Source organism: Henckelia pumila, chromosome 4 (assembly GCF_033568475.1).
Source record: "Henckelia pumila isolate YLH828 chromosome 4, ASM3356847v2, whole genome shotgun sequence".
NCBI classification, from domain to species: Eukaryota; Viridiplantae; Streptophyta; class Magnoliopsida; order Lamiales; family Gesneriaceae; genus Henckelia; species Henckelia pumila.
In genome coordinates this window covers 17760234-17786255 of record NC_133123.1, presented here as the reverse complement: position 1 = coordinate 17786255, position 26022 = coordinate 17760234, and the positions used below count along the sequence as shown (strand labels likewise).

At 39.7% G+C, this 26022-nt stretch overlaps 4 protein-coding genes across 4 annotated transcripts; all 4 read left to right on the top strand.

Moving 5' to 3' along the window:
* Window positions 1-6095: 6095 nt before the first annotated feature.
* LOC140860586 (uncharacterized) lies at window positions 6096-6881 on the top strand. The gene has a single exon (XM_073263587.1). It carries the CDS (start codon window positions 6096-6098, stop codon window positions 6879-6881), a length of 786 nt encoding a protein of 261 aa, XP_073119688.1.
* Window positions 6882-9319: 2438 nt separating this feature from the next.
* Window positions 9320-9832, top strand: LOC140860585 (uncharacterized). The gene has a single exon (XM_073263585.1). The coding sequence runs from the start codon at window positions 9320-9322 to the stop codon at window positions 9830-9832; it is 513 nt and encodes a 170-aa protein (XP_073119686.1).
* Window positions 9833-20006: 10174 nt separating this feature from the next.
* LOC140860584 (uncharacterized mitochondrial protein AtMg00820-like) lies at window positions 20007-20707 on the top strand. Its single transcript, XM_073263584.1, has 2 exons — window positions 20007-20371; window positions 20689-20707. Exons 1-2 carry the CDS (start codon window positions 20007-20009, stop codon window positions 20705-20707), a joined length of 384 nt encoding a protein of 127 aa, XP_073119685.1.
* Window positions 20708-20889: 182 nt separating this feature from the next.
* Window positions 20890-22242, top strand: LOC140860583 (secreted RxLR effector protein 161-like). The gene is made up of 2 exons (XM_073263583.1): window positions 20890-21522; window positions 22156-22242. Exons 1-2 carry the CDS (start codon window positions 20890-20892, stop codon window positions 22240-22242), a joined length of 720 nt encoding a protein of 239 aa, XP_073119684.1.
* The last annotated feature ends 3780 nt before the right edge of the window (window positions 22243-26022 follow it).

The following is a 26022-nucleotide window of genomic DNA, read 5'->3' as shown; positions in this document are numbered from 1 at the left end:
ATGGGCTACTAAATTTCTGAATTTTGATGTGCAGGCTACAGGTGAAGAACGGTTGCTACAATTGAATGAACTTGAAGAGCTTAGGTTGGAGGCCTATGAAAATGCCATAATCTACAAAGAAAAGACAAAGAAGTGGCATGATCTGCGCATTGTCTCACGTGAGTTCGAGGTAGGCCAGGCTGTTTTATTATATAACTCATGCTTGAAGCTCATGCCAGGAAAGCTTCGTTCGAGATGGTCAGGACCGTATACTATTAAGCAAGTGATGCCGTATGGTACGGTAGAAATTTTTAGTCCGGCCATAGGAGCATTCAAAGTTAATGGGAAAAGAATAAAAGTCTATCGTGGTGGTATCGTGGATAACACACAGACCACTGTCGACTTGCAAGACCCATTAAATTAAAAAGGGAGGTACAGTCGGGCTATAGACTTTAAATTTAGCGCTGGCTGGGAGGCAACCCAGCATTTATTTTTATGCTTTATTTTTTTTTAGTTTGGCTTTGTTTTTCGTTCGTTTGGTTTTTGGTTTTGTTTTGCAGATAATTAGTCTGTTCGAATGCACTACGCCCGCGCGAGGGTCCCTCCTCGCGCGCGCGCAGGCTTACTCTCCAGTGAGGCAAAAGGAAAATGCGCGCGCGCGAGCCCCTAGCTCACGCGTGCGCAAGTCAAGCATCCAGAGCCCGCATTAAAGCCGCGCGCGCGCGAGCTTCCTTCTCGCGCGCGCGTGAGAGGCGCAGATGGAAAAAAAAAAAAAAACGGGCCAGCCAAGAGATTTCGTTGGAAAAAAAAACTTTCTTCTCCTTCTTTTCTCCTTCTCCCCTCTAAACCCTAAATTCCCAAATCTTTCGCCTCCAATTTCTCCATTGATTCTTGATATTCTTGCTCTTAAATTGCAGATTTGTGGAGTACATCATCGCACTTTCATTTGGGTCCGTCAATTTCTGTCAGAATCCTCCATTTGTTCACTCCTCCTTGCATCACCGCCGTTCACCACCGCTTGCCGCCGCTGTTCCGGTCGACCACCAACATGCCAGCCAAGAGATTCCGTTCTTCCGGTCCTATCATCGCTAGCTCCTCGTCCTCCGCTGAATTCTCCAACAAGTTCGTCTTTTGGGAAGCCCAAGAAAGGTACGAACATGCTCGACTAAATCGAAATCCTATTGCTGAGCGTGGGATTACTATGGATTGTAATGAATTTGTTGCCTTGGGGATTATTAAGAGGAAATGGTCTGTGTTTTGTCGAGTGCCCGAACCCACCATTATTCCGGTGGTTCGGGAATTTTATGCTAATGCACCTTCCCAAGAGGATTCGAAAGCTTTTGTCAGAGGCAAACTGGTATCATATGATGCAGATACATTGAATAGATTCTATGATACTCCTGCTGTGGATGACAGTAAATTTAGGAGTTTTAAGGCTAATCCGGATTATTCTTTGATGTTGAGAGAGTTGTGTTACACGGGAGTTCATTGGCACGATCCTCTCCGGGTCACTCATTTTCCGGAGAGATTTCTGAAACTTGAGCCGGCGTTGTGGTATGCTTTCATTGCCCGACGACTTCTACCCGTGCTCCATACTGTTGACGTGCAAGCCGATAGGGCTATACTGGTTTATGCTATCACGAAGAGGTGGCCGGTTGATGTGGGCACCCTTGTCCACGATTCCATTCAGTATTCGATGATGAATTCGACGGTGGGTCTCTATTTTTCCCACACCATCACAGCCCTATGTCGCCAGGCAGGTGTACCGATTAGTTTCGATGAGGAGTGGCTCCCACCTTTCAAGACCGTCAACGAGAAGCTTGCTACATCTAAGCAAGCGAAGCGCAATTTGGAATTTTGTAGCGGTCAACCTCAAGTGGAGAGCTCTTCTAGCAGTCGACCACCACCTCAGGCCTCTCCTCCTCGCCGCACCGCGCATGACATGGCCATCGAGAGCTCGGCTTTTGATCACTATGCCATGAGTTATTTTCAGGCTACTTCCACTCATCTACATAATGTGGAAGACATTATGCGCAGCATGGCGACGCAATTGGGACTTGATACTTCGGGCTTTCGAGCGGCTCCGCATTACCCACCTCCATTCCCATTCCAGTCCACCATACCACCTCCGTATGCTCAACTCGCCCCACAGGATCCATCCATTCCCGACGAGGAAGACGACGACTAGTCACCAAGGGAGTCTCTTTTTACGTTTTTGCATTTTGTGTTCTGTTTTGCATTACCGTTGTTCGTAGTTTCTTTGTTTTTTTTTTTGTGTTTTTATATTTCTGAAGCATTGAGGGCAATGATTTGGATAAGTTTGGGGGGGTGTCTAATTTTTTTTTTGTCGTGAGTTGTGTTCATTCTGTTTGCATTCATTTTGTTTCGTTAGTTGCATCTATTTCGTACATAGCATATCATTTTGTTGCTAGTGTGTTGAGTCAAGAAAGAATTGGATAGCATGGCCAAAGATGACACTGTTTGATCTGTTTTGAAAACTATAATCCATGATCGTCTGCCTGTCTGACCAATTTGAACTGGTGAAACCAATTAGATGAATGATCTCTAATATACTCGGTGACTTGTGCTAGAATCTGAGTTTGAAAAATGCAAACATAGAGATGATTGAGGCGTTGTTGTGAATCTTGGACCTAATTTTCTTTGAATTCATTATCTCTAGTTGCCCTTTTAAGACTACACATATATGAGTACGTGAGGTACATTTTCTGAATTTGTCAATAATCATCGTTCACTGTTGATGATTGGTTGTTTTTGCACTGATTGAATTTGTATGAGTTGATGGTGGATTGAAACGTGTCTAGAACTAGTTCGAACACTCTTCGAGGCACAATACGGGCAAAAACTGTGATTAGGGATGATTTAGGCAATTTTTCTATGAATCGATTGAGCCTTTCAAGCTACCCATTGATACATTCTATCCATAGTACCTTATTTGAGCTTTAATGAAATCGAATGACATGCGTGAATACGTGTGGTAGACCCCATTCGTCATCTTTTCACGGACCTACATTCACTACCAACTACTAGCTTAAACACTAATTCCCACCTTAAAAGGAGTAAATTGCATGTGTAAATGATATGTCCTCCTGTGTTTGAATTTGAAGAGTAGAGTAGTGTGAAAAAAAAAAATGTGTAGTTGTGAAAAAGAGAAAAAAGAAGAGAATTGATAGAATGTGTGGAAAAGAGAAATCGGAAAATATGTGAATCAATGGTTTAATGAGGTGATTTAAAATGAAACAAGAAAAAGGAGGTGAATAAAAATGGTGTAGTCATAATTTACTCCTTGCTTTGAACTGTTGTCCTTCATTTGTAGCCATAAGCCAGGCCTAACGTTACAAGCTTATTAAGTCCTCTTGACCGAGTCACAGTTGCCCAATATACTAGTGGAGCAGAGTTGTGAGAATTTAGAATATGGACCGTTGATAGACACTGTTGATAAATATGAATTTGTGATCAAAACACGCACGCACTATTTTTCTTGGTATTAAATTGATTATGAGTGTGTTTATTTCATCTGTTTGATCCCCTGTTTACCTTTAAGAAGTCCTCATGATTTAGGAATGTATGGATTGAATTTGGATGAAGGTACTTTGGAACATGAGTTGAAGAGATTATAAGTTTATGCGGTGAACTAGTTTATTTATAAAATTTACGTGTTAGTAGGTTTGATGGGATTGGATGTGAATTTTTGTTTAAAATTTTTTTCTGAGGTCATTGCTCCATAGTAGTTCTTGATTCTTGTATGTGTGTTGTTTAATCTTGCTCGAGGGCGAGCAAGGTTTAAGTTTGGAGGTGTTGATAAGTGTGTTCAGTATGAATTATTTTATAGCATTTTTTTTTTAGTTTGCATGCATTTAGGTTAATTTCGTAAGTTTTATTAGTGTCTTTTGTTATGTGTTTGCATTAGACTCACCTGGTTGAATTTTGTATGAAATTAAGCAAAAAAAAATGGGAATTATGTTCATCCAAGGTGCGCGTGTGCGCCGGAGGAAAATCCAGAGGCAAGCAATAAGATGCGCGCGCGTGCGAGCCACTTGCTCGCGCGTGCGCAGAAGAGAAATTCAGAGGCAAGCAAGAAGATGCGCGCGCGCGCGAGCTCATGCCCCGCGCGTGCGCCGAAGAGATGTCCAGAGAGTTACAGAGAAGCCACGCGCGTGCAAGCTCTCTCGCGCACGCGCGCGAGACAATCAAGGATGCACTGTTTGTTTACGTTACGCGTGCACGAGACTTCCTAGGCGCGCGCGCGTGTCCGCATAACCTAATTTCGAGTTTTTTTTAAGTTTGAAAAGGACTCTAATTGGCGCGGCCATATAAATAGAATTTTTATACTCTTTTCAAGGACTTTTGATTTTTTTGGGAGTACGGGCAAAGATTACGGTGGCTGTGGAGCGAATTTCTTCAGAATTTCTTCTATTCTAGTATTTTTATTTTATGTTTTTAAACTTGATTTATTGAATCATGTTTGTTAGTGAGTAGTTTTTTTTCTTCGATCAAGGCCACGTGATTGGGCCAGACAGTTTATGTAAAAACTTTATTTGTTTATTTGAGATTTTCAGACTTAATTGATTTTATTGATTATCAAATTTATCTTCGTCTTACAAATTTCTTGGCCAGTTATTTGTTTGCTTGTTAATCGAGTCTAAGTCGACAGAGGAGGTCTCGAATTCGATCACTTTGATTTTCAACATAGTGTAAAGCTGACTAGAAATAGAATTCGGTTTCATTATGCGGTTTAGGTGTCTACTGAATTTTCACGGTGATTTATGCATTCAAATTTGATTAGAATTACGAAAGATTAGTTCATCAATATTTGAATAGGTTTGATTGTTCTAGAAATAGACCTTTGAATAAATTAGAAAAATTCCCGTAAATTAAGATTAAGTCTGATATCTTAGATCGATTACTTGTTGCATGAATTGTCTGGTACCTACGTGTGTTCTTGATCGAACTTTTCCCAAATATTAAGTAATCCAAAGTTTTTTGCTGCGTTTTTATTTAATTTAATTTTATTTGCAATTTTATTCATTAGTTTAAAATCTGAAATCATTTTTTTTCATTAGTCTAGATTAAGTAGAAATAAATAGATTTTGGTAATCATATTTTTACAGTTCCTGTGGGTTCGACATCTGAACTTTTGTTCACTTTATTATAATTTGACCTGGTTCGCTTGCCAGTAGAATTTATTCATACCGAAATAACCGGTCATTAGGCCTCCGAAATCGCGTTTTTTCCGTTTTAGGAAAGATTTCAAACGTTTATAACTTCACATAAGAAATTCAAAATCCGATTCCGCGAACTGTCCCACGACACCCTCGACTTGTACTTTTTGCCCATATAGTAATCTCAAAAATTTCCGTTTTTGGAAAAATTTTCTCGAAAATACCGCTCGATACGTTATTTCACTGAATTGATAATATAATTGCTATATTGATCCAAGTTGCAATTGATAATGGTATTCTGAAATTTATTCCTTTGATTTGTTCAAGGAAATGGCTCCCCGATCATGAGCTGATATTACTCTTTGCATGTTGCGACTAGCTTCAGAATGCCAGAAAACGGTGATCTGACACCTTAGGATGAAGCTGGAAGAATAAAAGTTGATGAAACTCGCGACGCAGAAAGGAAGGGAGTATCTGGAGAACAAAATGAAACTCAAGCTCAAGAGAAGGAGAAACTTGAGGAGCGCTATTCGGAGCTACTCGAAGATATCAACACCAGCCGAATCAAGGAGCTGGATTTGCGTGAAGATATCAAGCGCTATACTACTTATCTCACTCGGGCAGACATGCAAGATGAGGAGAATAAGGAAAAGGTTAGAGCTGCTCAGCTTACCATCTCACAGCTTTCCGAGGGCAGCTTCAACCTCACAAGGCAAGCTGAAAAGTTGAAGGAACAAAATCAAAAAGTTGTGAACGAATTTGCACAGTACCGTCAGCAGAATACTGCTCGTATCCAGCAACTAGAGGGAAACAATAATGCGCTGTACGAACAGAATGTTTCCTTAATGTAAGAGATCCAAGAGTTGCAACAATTAGAGGAACCTGAAGAAGACCCTGAGGAAAACCTGACAGAAGACCCGGTTGAGATTGGAATTGATGAAGATCAAACGGCGTGAGGACGAGCACAAAAATAAAAGGCCCCTCTCGGTCTTAGACAACCAAAGTGGACAGAAATTCAAGAGGCCAAATCAATCTAGTGGGCCATCCAAAGGTTTCACTCGGACTATCGCAAAAATTAAGCTATGCCCCATTTGCAACTTTCGCCACCCTGGTGAATGTCGTAGAACCTTCGGTGCTTTTTTTAACTGTGGAAAGATAGGACACCGCATTGCTGATTGCCCCAAGCCTAAGAAGGTGGGAATTGGATCAAACGTTGGTGCCAATCCAAGCAAGCCAAAAGAGAACAAACCCAATGATCGGGTGTTTGCCATCAATCAAGAGGAATCTGATGACGCAAATGATGTCGTGGCAGGTACCATTATGATCAATCAATTTACGGCTTATGTATTGTTTGATTGCGGTGCCACACATTCTTTTATATCTAAGAGATTTTCTAAGAATTTAAGGCTTGAACCTGAAATGCTTGTAGAACCTTATAGAATAGCAACTCCTACTAGCAAAACTATTGAGACTCATAAGGTTCACCGAAACTGCAATATATGTATCAATAGGCATACTTTCGAAGCCAACTTGATTCAACTCAATATGGTTGAATTCGATGCAATTTTGGGTATGGATTGGTTAGCCAAGAACCATGCATTGGTCGATTGTAGAGGGAAGAACGTGAAGCTTCGGGTGCCGAACAAAAATGAAGTCGTCTTTCAAGGAATAGACAAGGGACGCAAATCCCTCTTATCTGCTTCCCAGCATGTAAATCCATGAAGAACGGTGAGGAAATTTACCTGGCTATGATTAACGAAGTAAATGAAAGAGCCGAACGTAGAATGGAAGATATTCAGGTAGTGCAAGAATTCCCAGACGTCTTTCCTGAGGAATTACCTGGAACTGTTCCAGATAGGGAAGTAGAATTCGAAATTAATTTGGTACCAGGTGTTGTACCAATCTCTAAAGCGCCATATCGAATGGCACCAGCTGAACTTAAGGAGTTAAAGTATCAACTCCAAGAGTTGTTGGATAAGAAACAAATCAGACCAAGTGCTTCGCCGTGGGGAGCTCCTGTCTTGTTTGTAAAGAAGAAAGACGGGATTATGAGATTGTGTATTTACTACAGAGAGTTAAACAAGATGAAAATCAAGAATAAATACCCCCTTCCAACAATCGATGATCTTTTCGATCAACTCAAAGGAGCTACAGTTTTCTCCAATCTTGACCTTCGATCAGGGTACCATCAGCTGAAGGTCAAAACTGAAGACGTCTCGAAGACAGCCTTCAGGACAAGGTATGGACACTACAAATTCACAGTAATGCCCTTCGGATTAACAAATTCTCCAGTGGCATTTATGGACCTCATGAATAGAGCGTTCAAACCCTTCCTCAATAAATTCGTGGTGGTATTTATCGACGACATTCTTGTGTATTCACCAAGTGAGGAAGACCACAAGGAACATCTCCGTCTCACCCTGCAAACACTTAGAGAAAGAAAGTTGTATGAAAAATTCAAGACATGTGAATTCTGGCTCAAAAGTGTCACGTTCTTGGGCCATATCATCTCAGAGACCAGCGTGTCTGTGGATCCCAAGAAAGTGGAAGCAATCTCTGACTGGCCCAAACCAAAGACAGTGACCGAAATTCAGAGCTTCTTGGGTTTAGCGGGTTATTACCAAAATTTTGTGGAGGGATTCTCTTCTATAGCTATACCTCTCACCAAACTCACACAAAAGAATTCTAAGTTTAACTGGAATGATGATTGTGAGAAAAGCTTTGAGACTCTGAAAAAGAGACTTGCGTCTACCCCTGTGTTGATACTACCGGAAGAAGGCAAAGACTTCGCCATTTATAGTGACGCATCTAAAGGAGGTTTAGGGTGTGTGCTCATGCAATATGGAAGAGTACTTGCTTATGCTTCAAGGCAATTAAAACCAAATGAGCAGAACTACACAACTCATGACCTCTAATTGGCTGCCGTAGTGTTCGCACTAAAAATTTGGAGACACTATCTCTACGGTTCCAAGAGCGATATTTTCACTGACCATCAAAGCCTCAAGTATTTGCTCACTCAGAATGAGTTAAACATGAGGCAGATGAGATGGATAGAACTGTTGAAGGATTACGACTTGACCATTAGCTACCATCTGGGTAAGGCAAATAAAATGGCTAATGCTTTAAGTCGAAAGGATATGAGTAAAATGATCTTGATTTCAGTTTCAATCCAACCATGTCTTCAAGAGACAGTCAAATTAAACCAAGATCAAGATCCCTTATTGACAAAACTCAAGGAACAAGTCAAGGAGGGGAAGTCGAATGATTTTCAGTCAGATGAGAAAGGAGTCTTGTGGATAAAAGGATGATTGTGTGTACCAGACATTGATAATATTCGTCAAGAAGTGATGTCTGAAGCACATAAATCAAAATTTTCAATCCACCCTGGTAGTACAAAGATGTATAGAGATTTGAAGAAGAACTTCTGGTGGAACGGAATGAAAAGAGATGTGGCCGAATTCGTCTCTAGATGTCAAGTATGCCAAAAGGTCAAAGCAGAATACCAAAGACTTGGAGGATTACTTCAACCCCTGGAAATTCCCGAATGAAAATGGGAGCACATTTTCATGGACTTTGTAGTAGGGCTGCCAAAATCAAGGCAAAGCCATGACAGAATTTGGGTAATTGTCGATAGACTCACAAAGTCTGCACACTTCCTACCAGTCCGTATGACTTACAACTTGGATAAGTTGCCTATGTTATACATGGAAAATATAGTCAGACTTCATGGGGTTCCAGAAAGTATCTTATCAGACAGAGACCCGAGGTTTGTGTCCCGTTTTTGGAAAAGCTTCCAAGAGGCTATGGGAACCAAGGTCACCCTCAGTACGGCCTACAATCCTCAAACTGACGGACAAACCGAGATAAAAATTCAAACTCTTGAGGATATGTTGAGGGCATGTGTTCTAGACTTCAACAATAATTGGAGCGAACACTTACCCTTAATTGAGTTGGCCTACAATAACAGCTATCACAGCAGTATTGGAATGACGCCATACGAGGCACTGTATGAGAGAAGATGTCGATCACCACTATATTGGGATGAAGTGGGATATAAGTCTATTACGGGACCAGAACTTGTCCAAACAACAGTGGAGAAAGTTGTGGTTATCAAGTAAATACTCAAGGCTTCACAAGATCGACAGAAGAGTTGGGCTGACATGAAAAGAAGACCTCTGGAATTCAAGATTGGTGAGAAGGCATATGTAAAATTATCACCAATGAAAGGAGTCGTCCGATTCATCAAAGCTGGAAAAATGAACCCTCAATACGTCGGACCTTTCGAAATATTGGAGAAGGTGGGTACGCTTGCTTATAGACTAGCACTGCCACCAAGTATGTCAAGAATTCATGATGTGTTCCATGTCTCGCAACTTAGAAAATATATCTCAGATTCGAATCATGTCCTTGAAGTTGAACCACTCTTGATTGATGGGAATCTGACTGAGAAACTAAAGTATGAGAAAGTCCCTATACGAATAGTGGATACCATGGATCAAGTCCTTAGGCGAAGGATCATCCCTTATGTCAAAGTGCAATGGTCAAATCACACTGAAAGAGAAGCTACATGGGAATTGAAAGAGAAGATACATAAGAAGTATCCCTATCTCTTTGAAGATCAAGTTTATTCAAGTTTCGAGGATGAAACTTCTTATAAGGAGGGAAGGATGTGAAGACCCGAAACTTGGCTTTCAAGCCTACACCAATATGGAAATATTTCTCTACTTGGAAGCTGCAATCTTTCCCTTATTGTTATACCAATATGATGGCTGATACATGGAATTCAAATCAAAACTTTTGGCAACAACCAATTTAGCTTCTTATTAAGTGCAAGAATCAGCCCCTTCATCCTCAATATCACATTCTGCATCTGCTCACTCAAAATACACATAATTCAAAACAGAAATTGTAATGCCCCGTTTTTTTTTTTATCTTAAATGAGTTTATTTGAGTTAATCGGAGATTGCAGAGTTCGCGAGCCGAATTGATTTTGATCAGGGTCCTTTTTGCAAAAATTGGATTTTTCAGGGACTAAAACGCAATTAATGGATTTTATATATTATCTTGTCTAGTTTGACTTGGTCCATTATCTCCCTCTCCTTCCCCTTGCACGCATCCTCCATTGAAGACGCTCTATTGAGCTTCCAAGCTTTCTGATTTCAGTCTGAGCTCGATCCGGCCGTTGGAATTTATTTCTGAAGGCAGATTAGTGATCACTGTAGTGAGAGCTCCGTTATACCGTAAGTATTTCTCCGATCAAATATGTTTTGTTTTTCGGAGGTTGTTAGAATCGATCTAGATTCTAGTATGTTGTTCTTGGCAGAGTTCTGATCGTTTATTATCTGTCGGTTTTGAATTAGAGCGACGTTTGGATTTGTTGTGATTTTTGGAAGCCATTTTCAAAAGTTTGAGTTTTGAGATTTGTTGGGATTTCCTTGTTGTTGTTGTATTAGCATTTTTATGAGATTATATCGGTATTGAACTGCTGTCTGCGTTTCCGGTTTGTTCAGTTTTTAGCCGTTATGCCGTCGGTTTGAGTTTTGGGATTTCAAACCGTTTTTGAGTTGTTGAACTTGGCTTGTAAGTTGATCATGGTTATTGATCTTTGATTTGTATCTGAACAGATTCGTTTGGAGTTTGTCAAGACCAGGGTTAACAGCATTTGTTCGTTTCAGAGATTTGGACGAAGAACGGTATAGATAATTACCTTGAGCCTTGTTGTTGTTTCGATTGGTTAGACTTTGATACAATATTTTGTTGTAGCTTCCCAGAAGTTGGAACTACTGCCTTGAAAGGTAAAAGCAGTCATCGATAGCGGGATAGCATACTCGGAACATTTGGCTCTCGAGTTTCCCTTAAAAGCACATACTTGCATCTACACTTGTTCTAGCATGAGGAACTTGTGTCTTGTTGAATTGCTTGAGCTTTTATTATATGGCTATGTTTTATATTCTGTTATGCATTCATCTTGAGCCAACTTTGATTTCAGCTGGCAGAATAGCCCTTTTTTTTTAGATGTTTGGGAACTATAATTTAGTGGCCTAGGTCATAGTCATTTCGCCTAGTGCTAGCATACTCATTATAGTTGCTCAAAGTCTAGAGGAGTGGGATACGTGGCACCACCTCGATTGGGAGATTCGGTGAGTGGTTACGTGATCTCATCCTCGGGATCCCAAAAGCACAGCAGAAATCCCTCGTTTATCAGATTTGATATCCCGGTTTAAAGACATGCATTTCATTACGTTGTTATTGATTTTGTTGTTGTTTTGAAAGCATGTTTGTTGTTGTATTACTTGTATGTTTCTTTTACTGGGATTATCATTCTCACCGGTTATCCGGCTGTTGCTTTGTTTTGTATGTGTACTTGGCAACAGGTGGGGCAGGATCAAGTCAGAAGAGGCATGGTTAGCTTTGAGGGAATGATGTAGAAGTGAGACTCGGTTTAGAAGTCTTGTTAGCATGACAATCTAGTTTATGTTTTGAAGCATGTTAAGAACTGGAACTTGGATTGGAAGTGGTCTTGCTTGTGGTTAGAACTCTTGTATTCTGTATTCGGCTTGTAATAGCTAGCATCGATGCGTGTTCTTCACTTTTATGTATTTAAATGCTATGTTGTTGGATATATATTAGTTGGATCATGTTAGAGTTCTTTTGGTTATGTTATTGCACTTTTGGAGGCTTGTTTTGAGCCAATTCAGCAGGCCATGCGCGCCCGTGCCTCGGGTGGCGCGCCCGCGCATCCCGCACTTCGTTTCGGAAGTTTTGGGCAGAGCTTCAGGCACGCCCGCACCTTGGGTGGCGCATCCGCGCGAGGGCTTGAGCAGGACGCCATGCGCGCCCGCGCCTCAAGCGGCACGCCCGCGCGTCCCCTTTTTAAAAAAAATATGCTCTTGGCTTTTAATTGCTTCTTATTGAATTACTCCTTTAATTGTTGTTTAGAACCGAGGTCTCACATTAAGTGGTATCAGAGAGTTAAGATTCTTGGTCGAACTAGAGTGAGCGGGTAGATCGAGTCTGCGTGTATTGGCTCCTCGCATGTGTTTGAATTATTTTAACTGTGTACTTAATTCCATGCGAGCATGCTTTATTATTGAGAATTATTGAATTACATGGTTGTGTGATTTAATTTATAAAGCATGATCTACTTGAGATATAACTGTTTCTGTTATCGACTGGTATCCGGTATTCCAAGCGGTTGTAAGGGCACTGATTGTAGCGATTGAGATATCTCGTGTCCTAACCTTTGATTATCAGATGGGTCCTCGTCGAGTGATAAACAGAAACACACCGCCAGTTATCCCTGCGACTGAGCAAGCTAGCACTGAAGTTGATCAGTTGGATGCTTCAGCAACGCCTATGGAAACCTTGTTGAAGAGGTTTCAGTCGTTCAATCCGCCATTATTGATGGGTTCAGAAAATCCAGTTGACTGCGAGAGTTGGTTGGATGATATTGATCAGCTATTCGATTCCATTGATTACACAGATGACCGCATAATCAGGTTAGTCATTCATCAGCTATGTGGGGTTGCTAAGAGCTGGTGGATCATGACAAAGAAAGCAATAGAGAATAGAGGTACGGAAGTTACTTGGACTCTTTTTAAATCTGAATTCTATAAGCGGTTTTTCCCTATCTCGTACCGTAAGGACAAGGGAGCAGAATTTGCCAATTTGAGACAAGGGAATCTGAACATCGAAGAGTACGTTGCCAAGTTTGATAGTCTGTTGCGTTTTGCACCACTAATTGCCGGAGATGAAGAAGCTAAGGCAGATCACTTCATAAATGGCTTGAATCCTGACATCTTCACTTTGGTAAACACTGCTAGGCCAGACAACTTTGCGGATGCCATGAATCATGCAAAGGGAGCAGAAGCAGGCTTGTGGAGGCAAAGAGGTAATCAGGTAGCACCTCAGCAGCAGAGGCAGTATCAGAACCAACCATCTTAGTATCAGAATCAGCCACCTCAGCATCAGAACCAGCAGCAGAGGTATGAAGGTGGTAACAGTGGGGGAAACAGAAAAGATCAATACAAGGCAAGAGGTAAACAGTTCAAGAGGCAGGGGAACAGTTCGTCCAGTTCCAGTGGTTCGAAGCAATTCGGTTCAGGACCGAGTTCTGGGTCATCATCCTTGTACTGCAGCAAGTGTGGAGGAAGACACTCACCGGATCAGTATGTGGGAGTCTTCGGCAATTGTAACACATGTCAACAACCGAGACACTTCTCTAAGGTGTGCCCTCAGCGTAATAGAGATAGAGCTCAGAGTGGGAGTTCGTCTAGACCTGCAGCTCAGCCTGAGAGGCAGTCTTCTGCAGTGCACTCTTTCCAGCCTCAGCAGCAGAACAGACAGGGAGGTAGTACCAGTGCAAATCAGCCTCCGAGACAGCAAGCACGAGTCTTTGCTCTGACAGAGGATCAGGCTCAAGCAGCACCTGACGATGTTATAGCAGGTAACTGTTCGATTTTCGGTTATTCTGCTCATGTCTTGATAGATACAGGTGCTTCCCATTCTTTTATCTCTGAGAAATTCGTATTATTGCATGTTTTGCCAACTGAATTGTTGCCTACAGTAGTAGCTGTTACTTCACCTTTGGGTGGAGGAATTGTTTCTGTCAGATTAGTCAGGAACTGTGAACTGTGTTTTGAAGGAAATTTGTTAGAATTCGACTGTATTGTACTTGGACTGTCAGATTTTGATTGTATTGTAGGGATAGATGCTTTAACCAAGTACAGGGCGACAGTCGATTGTTTCCAGAAATTTGTCAGGTTCAGACCTGAAATGGCAGACGAGTGGAAATTCTTTGGTAAGGGTTCTCGATCTAGAATTTCTTTGATTTCAGTGTTATCTATGACTTGTTTGCTACAGAGAGGTGCAGAAGGATTTTTAGTTTATGCGGTTGATGTACTGAAATCTAGCCCAGCTTTGGTAGATTTACCGGTGGTTAGAGAATTTGTTGATGTGTTCCTGGAAGATGTTCCTGGTTTGCCACCTACTCGAGAAATCGAATTCAGCATTGACTTAGTGCCAGGTACTCAACCTATTTCAAAAGCTCCTTATCGTATGGCACTTGTTGAATTGAGAGAGTTGAAGGAGCAGCTTGAGGATTTGATTGCCAAGGGATACATCAGACCTAGTGTATCGCCTTGGGGTGCTCCTGTTCTATTCGTTCGGAAGAAGGATGGTTCTATGCGGCTCTGTATCGACTACCATCAATTGAATCAGGCTACAGTTAAGAACAGGTATCCTTTACCCCGAATAGATTACTTGTTTGATCAACTGCAGGGTTCTTCTGTCTACTCTAAGATTGATCTGAGGTCAGGTTATCACCAGTTGAGAGTGCGAGAGGAAGACATTCCTAAGACCGCATTCAGAACAAGGTATGGTCATTTTGAGTTTATAGTCATGCCGTTTGGTTTGACTAACGCCCCAGCGGTTTTTATGGGTTTGATGAACCGTATCTTTCAGCGTTATTTAGATGAGTTTGTCATTATCTTTATCGATGATATTCTTATCTACTCGAAGAACCGTACTGACCATGCAGAGCACTTGAGGACCGTATTGCAGATTTTGCAAATTGAGCAGTTGTTTTCCAAGCTGTCGAAATGCGAATTTTGGTTAGATCGAGTTGTCTTTCTCGGTCATATTATTTCTGAAGATGGGATTTCTTTCGATCCCAGCAAGATTGAAGCGGTTATGAATTGGCCTAGACCTACTTCAGTGCCGGAGATCCGAAGCTTCATGGGTTTAGCTGGTTATTACCGTCGTTTCATCAAGGGTTTCTCGTCTATTGCCAAGCCTATTACCCAGCTGACTCAGAAGAATGCGCCTTTTGTTTGGACTCCAGATTGTGAGGCTAACTTTGTTGATCTGAAGAGGAGACTGACCAGTGCTCCAATTCTTTCTATTCCGAAGGGTACTGGAGGTTTCACAGTCTATTGTGATGCTTCTAACCGAGGCTTGGGTTGTGTTCTTATGCAGCATAAGCATGTGATACCGTATGCATCGAGGCAGCTGAAACCGCACGAGACTCTTTATCCGGTCCATGATCTTGAACTAGCTGCGATCGTCTTTGCTCTGAAGATCTGGCGTCACTATCTTTATGGTGAGTCTTTCGAGATCTTTTTTGACCATAAGAGCCTTAAGTACTTGTTTTCACAGGCAGAGCTAAATATGAGACAGAGAAGATGGTTAGATCTGTTGAAGGATTTCGACTGTGAAATCAAGTATTATCCGGGGAAGTCTAATGCAGTTGCAGATGCCTTGAGCCAAAAGCTTTGTTTTTTATCTCTTTCTACTATCGGTGTTTCTCAGTTGATCGATGATTGTTGCACTTCTGGTTTAGAGTTTGAAACAGATAGGGAGACTATCAGAGTGTTTGCTATTCAAGCCGAGCCAGAGTTGTTTGTTGCAATCAGAGAAGCACAGAAGTCTGAGCCGAGCATCTAGATTTCAGTAGAGAAAGTCAGATCGGGTCATCAGTCTGAATTCCAGGTTAGAGATGATGTTTTGTTCGTGAATAACCGTATTGTTGTGCCTGATATTTCGGAGTTGAGACAGCGTATTCTCCGAGAGGCTCATTGCAGTCGGTTTAGTATTCATCCTGGAGGTCGTAAGATGTACAACGATCTGAAGAACCAGTTCTGGTGGAAGAGAATGAAGAGCGACGTAGCGAGGTTTGTATCTCGGTGTTTGAATTTTCAACAGGTGAAAGCAGAACGGAAGCGACCAGGAGGTCTGTTGCACAGTCTATCTGTTCCTGAATGGAAATGGGATCACATTTCCATGGATTTCGTCACGAAGCTACCACGATCCGTTCGAGGATGCGATGCCATTTGGGTAGTGATCGACCGATTGACGAAGTCTGCGTGTTTTATTCCGTACAGGATGACATATCATCATGATCAGATGGCTGAGTTGTATGTTAGCAATGTTGTGAGATTGCATGGTGTGCCGAAGTCGATCGTTTCAGACAGAGATCCTAGATTCACTTCTCACTTCTGGCACAGTCTTCAGGGGGCACTTGGTACTCGATTGCATCTGAGTACAGCTTATCATTCTCAGACCGATGGACAGTCAGAGCGGACTATCCAGACGTTAGAGGATATGCTGCGAGCGGTAGTGCTAGACTTTGGCGCTAGTTGGCAGGATTCTTTGCCTCTTGTCGAGTTTTCTTACAACAACAGCTTCCAAGCGAGTATCGGTATGGCGCCTTTTGAGGCATTGTACGGTAAGAAATGCCGATCTCCGTTGTTTTGGGATGACTTGTCCGAGTCACCAGATTTAGGACCGGATATGCTTAGAGATATGGCAGAGCAGGTTAAGATCATTCAGACCAGAATGAAGTCAGCTTAAGATAGACAGGCGAAGTATGTGAATGTCAGGCGTAGACCTCTGAGTTTTGATCAGGGAGACCGAGTCTTTCTGAAAATTTCTCCGTTCAGAGGCACTGTCAGATTCGGTAAGAGAGGGAAATTATCTCCGAGATTCATCGGGCCGTACGAGATTCTCGAGAAGATAGGCAATCTTGCCTACAGGCTGGCACTTCCTCCGTCTTTATCTGGTATTCATGACGTTTTTCACGTCTCTATGCTGCAAAAGTATCATCCAGATCCTTCTCATATCCTTCAGCCTGACGAAGCCGAGTTAGACGAGACTCTGAGCTACTTTGAGCGACCGATTCAGATCCTTGATCGGAAGGAGAAACCACTCAGGACCAAGTCGATTCCGTTGGTGAAAGTGCAGTGGAGCCGTCACGGCGTCGAAGAAGCGACTTGGGAGACAGAGTCTGACATGAGACAGTGATTCCCGGAGTTATTCGGATGACGTGAGTTCTTCTTACTGTCTTTAGTTCTTTATTCTATCTTATGAGTTGTGGTTCTCGTTGATTTCGAGGACGAAATCTCTTCTTAGTGGGGAGAATTGTAACGCCCCATTTTTATCTTAAATGAGTTTATTTGAGTTAATCGAAGATTGCAGAGTTCGCGAGCCGACTTGATTTTGATCAGGGTCCTTTTTGCAAAAATTGGAATATTTCAGGGACTAAAACGCAATTAATGGATTTTATATATTATCTTGTCTAGTTTGACTTGGTCCATTCTCTCCCTCTCCTTCCCCTTGCACGCATCCTCCATTGAAGACGCCCCATTGAGCTTCCAAGCTTTTTGATTTCAGTCCGAGCTCGATCCGGCCGTTGGAATTTATTTCTGAATGCAGATTAGTGATCACTGCAGTGAGAGCTCCGTTATACCGTAAGTATTTCTCCGATCAGATATGTTTTGTTTTTCGAAGGTTGTTAGAATCGATCTAGATTCTAGTATGTTGCTCTTGGCAGAGTTCTGATCGTTTATTATCTGTCGGTTTTGAATTAGAGCGACGTTCGGATTTGTTGTGATTTTTGGAAGCCATTTTCGAAAGTTTGAGTTTTGAGATTTGTTGGGATTGCCTTGTTGTTGTTGTATTAGCATTGTTATGAGATTATATCGGTATTGAACTACTGTCTGCGTTTCCGGTTTGTTCAGTTTTTAGCCGTTATGCCGTCGGTTTGAGTTTTGGGATTTTGAACCATTTTTGAGTTGTTGAACTTGGCTTGTAAGTTGATCATGGTTATTGATCTTTGATTTGTATCTGAACAGATTCGTTTGGAGTTTGTCAAGCCCAGGGTTAACAGCATTTGTTCGTTTCAGAGATTTGGACGAAGAACGGTATAGATAATTACCTTGAGCCTTGTTGTTGTTTAGATTGGTTAGACTTTGATACAATCTTTTGTTGTAGCTTCCCAGAAGTTGGAACTACTGCCTTGAAAGGTAAAAGCAGTCATCGATAGCGGGATAGCATACTCGGGACAGTTGGTTCTCGAGTTTCCCTTAAAAGCACATACTTGCATCTACACTTGTTCTAGCATGAGAAACTTGTGTCTTGTTGAATTGCTTGAGCTTTTATTATATGGCTATGTTTTATGTTCTGTTATGCATTCATCTTGAGCCAACTTTGATTTCAGCGAGCAGAATAGCCCTTTTTGTTTAGACGTTTGGGAACTATAATTGAGTGGCCTAGGTCGTAGTCATTTCGCCTAGTGCTAGCATACTCATTATAGTTGCTCAAAGTCTAGAGGAGTGGGATACGTGGCACCACCTCGATTGGGAGAGTCGGTGAGTGGTTACGTGATCTCATCCTCGGGATCCCAAAAGCACAGCAAAAATCCCTCGTTTATCGGATTTGATATCCCGGTTTAAAGACATGCATTTCATTACGTTGTTATTGATTTCGTTGTTGTTTTGAAAGCATGTTTGTTGTTGTATTACTTGTATGTTTCTTTTACTGGGATTATCATTCTCACCGGTTATCCGGCTGTTGCTTTGTTTTGTATGTGTACTTGGCAACAGGTGGGGCAGGATCAAGTCAGAAGAGGCATGGTTAGCTTTGAGGGAATGATGTAGAAGTGAGACTCGGTTTAGAAGTCTTGTTAGCATGACAATCTAGTTTATGTTTTGAAGCATGTTAAGAACTGGAACTTGGATTGGAAGTGGTCTTGCTTGTGGTTAGAACTCTTGTATTCTGTATTCGGCTTGTAATAGCTAGCATCGATGCGTGTTCTTCACTTTTATATATTTAAATGCTATGTTGTTGGATATATATTAGTTGGATCATGTTAGAGTTCTTTTGGTTATGTTATTGCACTTTTGGAGGCTTGTTTTGAGCCAATTCAGCAGGCCATGCGCGCCCGCACCTCGGTGGCACGCCCGCGCGTCCCGCACTTTTTTTCGGAAGTTTTGGGCAGAGCTTCAGGCGCGCCCGCGCGAGGGCTTGGGCAGGACGCCATGCGTGGGCGTGCCGCTTGCCCCTTTAAAAAAAATGCTCTTGGCTTTTAATTGCTTACTTATTGAATTACTCCTTTAATTTTTGTTTAGAACCGAGGTCTCATAGGAGCGGACATGTTTGACATGACCGATATAAGCTCTTTAAAAACTTATGAATCTTGTCTTAAAGGAAAAATGACCAAGTTACCATTTGATGGTAAAATTGAACGTGCACATGACCTATTGGATTTGATCCATACGGATGTGTGTGGTCCACTTAGTATTGGTATTAAGTATGGACATACTTACTTCATTACCTTTACCGATGATTATTCAAGGTACGGTTATGTTCTCTTGATGAAACACAAATCTGAATCTTTTGAAAGGTTCAAAGAATTCAAAAATGAAGTTTAAAAGCAACTTGGTAAAAATATTAAAAATCTTCAATCTGATCGAGGTGGAGAATATTTAAGTACCGAGTTTCAAGACTATCTAAAAGAGAATGAAATTCTCTCTTAGTTAACTCCTCTTGGCACACCACAATTAAATGGTGTTGCAGAACGTCGAAATAGGACATTGATGGATATGATCCGATCAATGATGAGTTTCACTGAATTACCTTCTTCGTTTTGGGGCTATGCGCTTGAAACGGCAATGCTGTTGTTGAACAATGTTCATATACTAAAACAGTGAACAAAACACCATATGAGATATGGAAAGGAAAGGTTCCTAAATATTCTTACATGAGAATATGAGGATGTCCTGCTTATGTAAAGCAGGAAGTGGAAAATAAATTGGATAGTCGATCTGTTTTATGCTACTTCATAGGGTATCCAAAGAATTCTACTGGATACTATTTCTATTATCCTAAAGAAACAAAGGTGTTTTTTTCTAGGAATGCCACCTTCCTCGAGAAGGAGTTTCTATTGGATAGAAAGACAGTGTAATAGAGCTTGAAGAGGTTCAAGTACAACCTATAGAAGATCTTACACCCCAACAGCCAATCGAAGATATACACACAATAAGAAGATCCAAAAGGATCTCTAGACCACCTATGAGGTATGGTCTGCTTCTTGTAGGTGATCAGGTTGGACCAGAATTTGGATGTGATCCAAGAACTTTCAAGGAAGCTATTTCTGATGTCGATGCATCCAAATGGCTTGAAGCTATGCAATCAAAGTTTGACTCGATGCATTCCAACCAAGTTTGGACCTTGGTAGATCCTCCTAATGGAATCGTTCCCATAGGTTGTAAATGGATTTACAAAAGGAAACTTGGGGTAGATGGGAAGGTATTGACCTTCAAAGCTCGACTGGTGGCAAAAGGTTATACTCATAGGCCAGGAATTGACTATGAAGAAACTTTTTCACCATTAGCTATGTTCAAGTCCATTAGGATACTGCTAGCCATAGAAGCATGGTATGACTATAAAATATGACAAATTGATGTAAAGACAGCTTTTCTTAATGACAACATTAAAGAAGAGATTTATATGTCTCAACCAGAGGGGTTTACGTCCATGGGAAGTGAGCATAAGGTATGCAAACTTCAGAGATCTATTTATGGTCTCAAACAGGCATTAAGAAGTTGGAACTTCATATTTGATGACACTATCAAAGAGTTTGGTTTTGTTAAAAATCCTGAAGAACAATGTGTGTATAAAAAGGTTCATAGGGATGCAGTAACATTCCTAATAATTTATGTTGATGACATTCTACTCATTGGGAATGATGTAGGAATGCTGCAATCAACTAAAGTTTGGTTGTCCAGTAAATTCTTGATGAAAGATATGGGTGAAGCATCCTATATATTGGGAATAAAGATCTATAGAGATAGATCAAAAATGATGTTGGGTTACCATACTGAGGAGGTTCTCTATGGAAGAGTCCAAGAGAGGACATCTACCAATGTGTCATGGAGTTTCTCTATCTAAGTCAATGTGCCCTAAAAATGACGAGGAGATAGAGATGATGACACACGTACCGTACGCATCAGTCATTGGTAGTGTCATGCATGGTATGATTTCAACAAGGCCTGATGTTGCATTTGCTCTGAGTGTCTCGAGTAGATATCAGGGAAACCCCGGTCCCATGCATTGGAAAGCTGTGAAAGATATTCTGAAATACCTGCGAAAAACTAAGGATATGTTCATAGTATACGGGGGTGGAGAATTAAAATTGGAAGGCTATTCCGACTCTAGCTTCCAATCGGATGTGAATGATTCGAAATCAACCTCTGGATTTATATTCATGCTAAATGGTGGCGCTGTCTCTTGGAAGAGTTCCAAACAAGACACCGTGGCGGATTCCACCACTGAGGCAGAATATATAGCAGCATCGGATGTAGCTAAAGAGGCCGTTTGGATGAGGAATTTCATCCAAGAGTTGGATGTTGTTCCTTGTGCTGTTGATCCAGTCCCGATATACTGCGACAACACTGGTGCCGTTGCGCAAGCAAAGGAACCGAGATCTCATCACAGATCCAAACATATACTGAGGAAGTTCCACATCATACGAGAGATTGTGGGAAGAGGAGACATCATTGTTGAGAGAGTAGCCTCTACAGATAACGTTGCTGATCTACTTACTAAGCCCCTAACAGGACCATTGTTCGAAAAGCATCGCGAAGCAATGGGTTTAAAACTAATGAGTAGTTGGCATTAGGGCAAGTGGAAGATTGTTAAAGTAGGTGCCCATAAGGCCAACTGTTGGCAGGACATTATTGACTCTATGTACAAACAATCTTTATTTAATACAATTTATCTTTTGTATATGGCAATCTTTATCTCTATACCCATGCAAGCTGCATTGATAAAGATCTTGAATATACTATAGTGCATGAAAGATGAGATATCATTGGATGATAGTCATGAAACACATCTTTATTCCACTGTATATTCTAAACATAGTTCATAGTCGATTAAGCCGCCCAAAAGAAGGATAATGATCGCTTGAGATTGAGACTATCATCTGTGATGTGGAGTACCATATTTCATTGGTAATTGACATAGGATGTTCGAAGAATACATATGGTGACACATAGGATGTGTTCATTGAACAACCCTCGTAAGACTTTCCAAGTGGTTATCAGTTTTCGAGAGGATGAAGTCCTGATTATGGTTGTACACCATTAGTCCTTATGACCCGGGACAACACTAGGCTCTGTGTATTAATACTACACTTTGATCAGTTTACTGGCTCCAGGAGAGAACCACAGTGGCATGGTTGGGTGTAGCTATGACATACATGAGAGTCAGTGGTTGTAGTCGGAGATTCACCGCATATTTATGAAATGTGGATATCCTATATGATCTGAGGAAATGATAGTGCATTTAGTCTCTAGTCAGGGCATGATATATGTTTTAGGGAAATGGTTTCTCTAGTTACATATACAATATCACTATGCATTATCCAAGAAGATAGAATATAGTTATCGAATCAAAGGCAACTCTCGATATACCAATGGTTGCTGATTCGATCAGGATATATGAGATGAAGGGACTGTATTGTACGTTAACCATAATCGACTGGTTCTTGCATGCACTATCAGTGATACCTAGGGAATCATGGGGCGGTGCTACTTAACGCTCTTACCATGATTCGATGGGTAAAATCAAAAATGAGTTCTGATATTTTATGATCAAGAAGTTGATATATAAAATGGGGCTAAAAGGGTAAGCCCATATAAAGGAATATTTCCTGAATCACAAAAGGTTGTGATCCCACAGCTAGCTGTATCACTGAACCATTGAGGGTTACACAAGTACTGGTTTTCTTGTTCCCGTTGAGATAATAAATTCAAAGATTTGAATTTATGATAAACAAATTTGACTGGATCGATAGATAAGCTTATAAATGGTTTATAAGAGCTTATAGAAATTTTGAGAGCAAAATTAATTAAAAGGTTTTAATTAATTTTTCCGAGTTGGACTTGGATTTAAGGACTCACACAATATATATAAATGCATATATATATATATATATGTATGATATGGATATATATAATATATATATTTATGATTGTGGGACCTTATGTTTATAATAATATATATATATATTATATTATTATAATAATTAAAAAAAAGAAAGAAGGGGAATTAAATGTGTGTCTGCCAATTTGGCCGACATCACATTTAATTGATTCAATCAATTGATTGAATTGATAAAAGGAAGAGGAGCTTCTTCTTCGGTATAATTTATCGTCTGCTCTGGTTCTTCGTTGTTTATCAGAACTCTCCCTCTTCGCTCTCAAATAATTCGTCCAGTCAAATAGAATATTAATTGAAGAATTGATACGGTCAATTTTTCATTTCAACGCAAATTTTTTCTTCTTCTTAAGTTCGATTTAGAAGAGGAACAAGAAATCTGGTCGTGGACCTGATTTGAAGAAAATAGGAAAAATCCAGTTGATTGTTCGTAGGGATATACAACAAGAGCTATTTTCGATTTTTCAAAATAGTTGGAGTCCAGAGAATTAGTTCACCGAAGGTATAACTTCATAAACTCCCTACGAAGGTTATTTTTAAACCATACGAGTGTTCAAGATTATTTTGAATGTCAAAATAAAATTTTTAAACTTCCGCTGCGTCTTGTGCACGAGAGATCCGGTATCCCAACAGTTATTTCATTATCTCAATAAAAAATATTTATTACATTTATTCAATAAAAAAATATATGACATTTCAACTTTCAACATTTTATATTAAAAACTCTATATATCTCAATAAAAATTCTACTATTTATTAAATAAAAAATATATTATATTTCAAATTTTCACATCTTGTATTAAAAATAATATGTATCTCAAAAATATAATTTATTACATTTATTCAATAAAAATATATTATATTTCAACTTTCAACATCTTATATTAAAAACTCTATTTATCTCAATAAAAAAATCTATTACATTTTAACTTTAAACATCTTGTATAAAAAAATTATTACATTTAATTATATTCAATCACATTTCATTATATATTAAATATATATTTTTTTTATAAAAAAACTGACCTGACGGATTGAATCGGGCAACCCAACGGGTCAATGAGTGATATGGTAAGTATTTGCTTATAGGCTTGGACTTGTGAGCCAGAGTTGCTAGGCTGCTATTCAGAAATACAGACGTATTGTCCGAGATATTTTGGTTGAATATGCATGTCATTATAAAATAATTATGAAATGCAGCGAGCCTGTATGTTTGCATGTTATCTGTCCTGTTTTACGTGCATATATTATGTCATGAGTATTATGTTTCAAGTATTGTCACGTTGAGTTTATACCTTGTTATAGTCTGTAGTGACTCAGCCCCTTATTCTCGAGTGGATGGTAAGATTCGTTAGTACGAGATCAATTCACCTATATCCACAATTTCTTTCTAGTGTGTGAGCCACCTCTTGATGCGACGACCAAGAGTGCTACATACCATGATGCCACTTGTCTGAGCAGTTTTATACCGTTATAGGTTTTCGATACCCATACATTTGCATTCGCACTGATAGCATGTGTATACTCATACTTTTGTATTAAGTGTTGTTATCGCTCATGTTCTGTTTTTTGTCATGGACATCCCATTTCACGAGACAGGACTTAGTTGAATGAACCCGGTGGAAGTGGTCGCTGAGGCTGGGTTTGCAGCTGTTTGGCTGGAACATGGTTGTTTCTGTTTCAGGATATTTCCGTACTATTTCAATTTGGTTGTATAAATATATTTCAATTGGGTTTTAGTGTCGGTTGTATTTTTCGGTCTGATTTGTTGTAAGATTTTAGTTTTCGTTGGTTTAAATTGTTTTCGTACGTACTTATTAAGTTAAGTGCATGTTTTTAGTTGTGAAGTAGGTGATTCAGAAATGGGTCACTACAACATGTTACATAGTATATATCGATGTTTAATTTAATACATAAATATTTAGTGAAAGATATATTAATATATAAAAATATAGATACGCCAAATTATATATGCATTGCACAGTTTTAGTTGTCACACATCGATCGGATAGAGTTATTGAGACTTATATATAAACTTGAGATAGCTTTTGGGGTTAGAGCATAGGCGGCTCGGCTCCCCTTGGTGGGAACTCAATTTTTTTAAAATTTTTTATTCTTATTATTATTATTGTTTTTTTGGTTTTTCTATTAAAACCTTTGAGAGTCTCTTAATTATTTTGTTAAAAATTTGAAACGATAGTTAATTTTTTGTCATTTCCCTCAAAAAATTTTGAGTTAGCTTGTTCAAATTTGACCAAATATCTGTCATTTTTTTTGTCGAATATTTTTTTCTAGTATAATTGTGTATTGTGGTTATTATTTTTATTTTTAATAATTGATTTGACTTTTGATCTCTGAGAGTCTAGAATCTTATGATTTTTTTTATTCGAGTACTCTTGGAATTATTTTTGACTCCATTCGATTATTTATTTATTTCATTTTTAGTATTTAAATTATAATTTTTATTTTTTTGTTATATTCGTTGTGGCAAAAATAAATTATTTATGCTTTTTAAATTTGATTATTTTTATTCTATGTATACAATGTTATAATGCAAGAGAGTCACATAATAATCAATTTTGGTCATTTAATGATTATATTGTACAAAAATAACCCTAACATTTTCTCTAAAATTAGAAATACACGAATTTGAAATAACCATTGAGTCCTTTTTTAGTTTTATTTATTTTTCTTCTTTCAAAGAATTATTTTTGTTATTATTTTTAGTTGCAAGAATTTGAAATTTGATTATTAGATGAATTAATCATATTGATATTTAATTAAAAAAATTATATAGGATTTTTCATGAAAATTTGCATAGAGCCTTCAATTTTCTAGAGACGGCTCTGGTTCGAGTTAGGTTCATGTTCAACATCTTAACATGGTATCAGAGCCAGGTTGGAGTTAAGTCAATGTCCACCATTATTTCTAACATGTGATCAGAGTCAGGTTTCACATTATGTGTTGGACTGTCCATATATATACTACATAATTGGGCAACATGTTACCTTGTACGTAAACTTCACACTCTAAAAATTAATTCTTGGACGTGAGAGGGGTGTATTAGTTGTCTTATATCGGCGGA

Excerpts from the sequence above, each read along its gene's own strand:
- LOC140860586 (XM_073263587.1), top strand. The coding sequence starts at position 6,096 with ATGAAGATCAAACGGCGTGAGGACGAGCACAAAAATAAAAGGCCCCTC.
- LOC140860585 (XM_073263585.1), top strand. The coding sequence starts at position 9,320 with ATGAAAAGAAGACCTCTGGAATTCAAGATTGGTGAGAAGGCATATGTA.
- LOC140860584 (XM_073263584.1), top strand. The coding sequence starts at position 20,007 with ATGAGGTATGGTCTGCTTCTTGTAGGTGATCAGGTTGGACCAGAATTT.
- LOC140860583 (XM_073263583.1), top strand. The coding sequence starts at position 20,890 with ATGTGCCCTAAAAATGACGAGGAGATAGAGATGATGACACACGTACCG. Across the intron at positions 21,523-22,155 it reads GAGTAGCCTCTACAGATAAC|GAGAGAACCACAGTGGCATG; the intron begins GTTGCTGATCTA and ends TACTGGCTCCAG.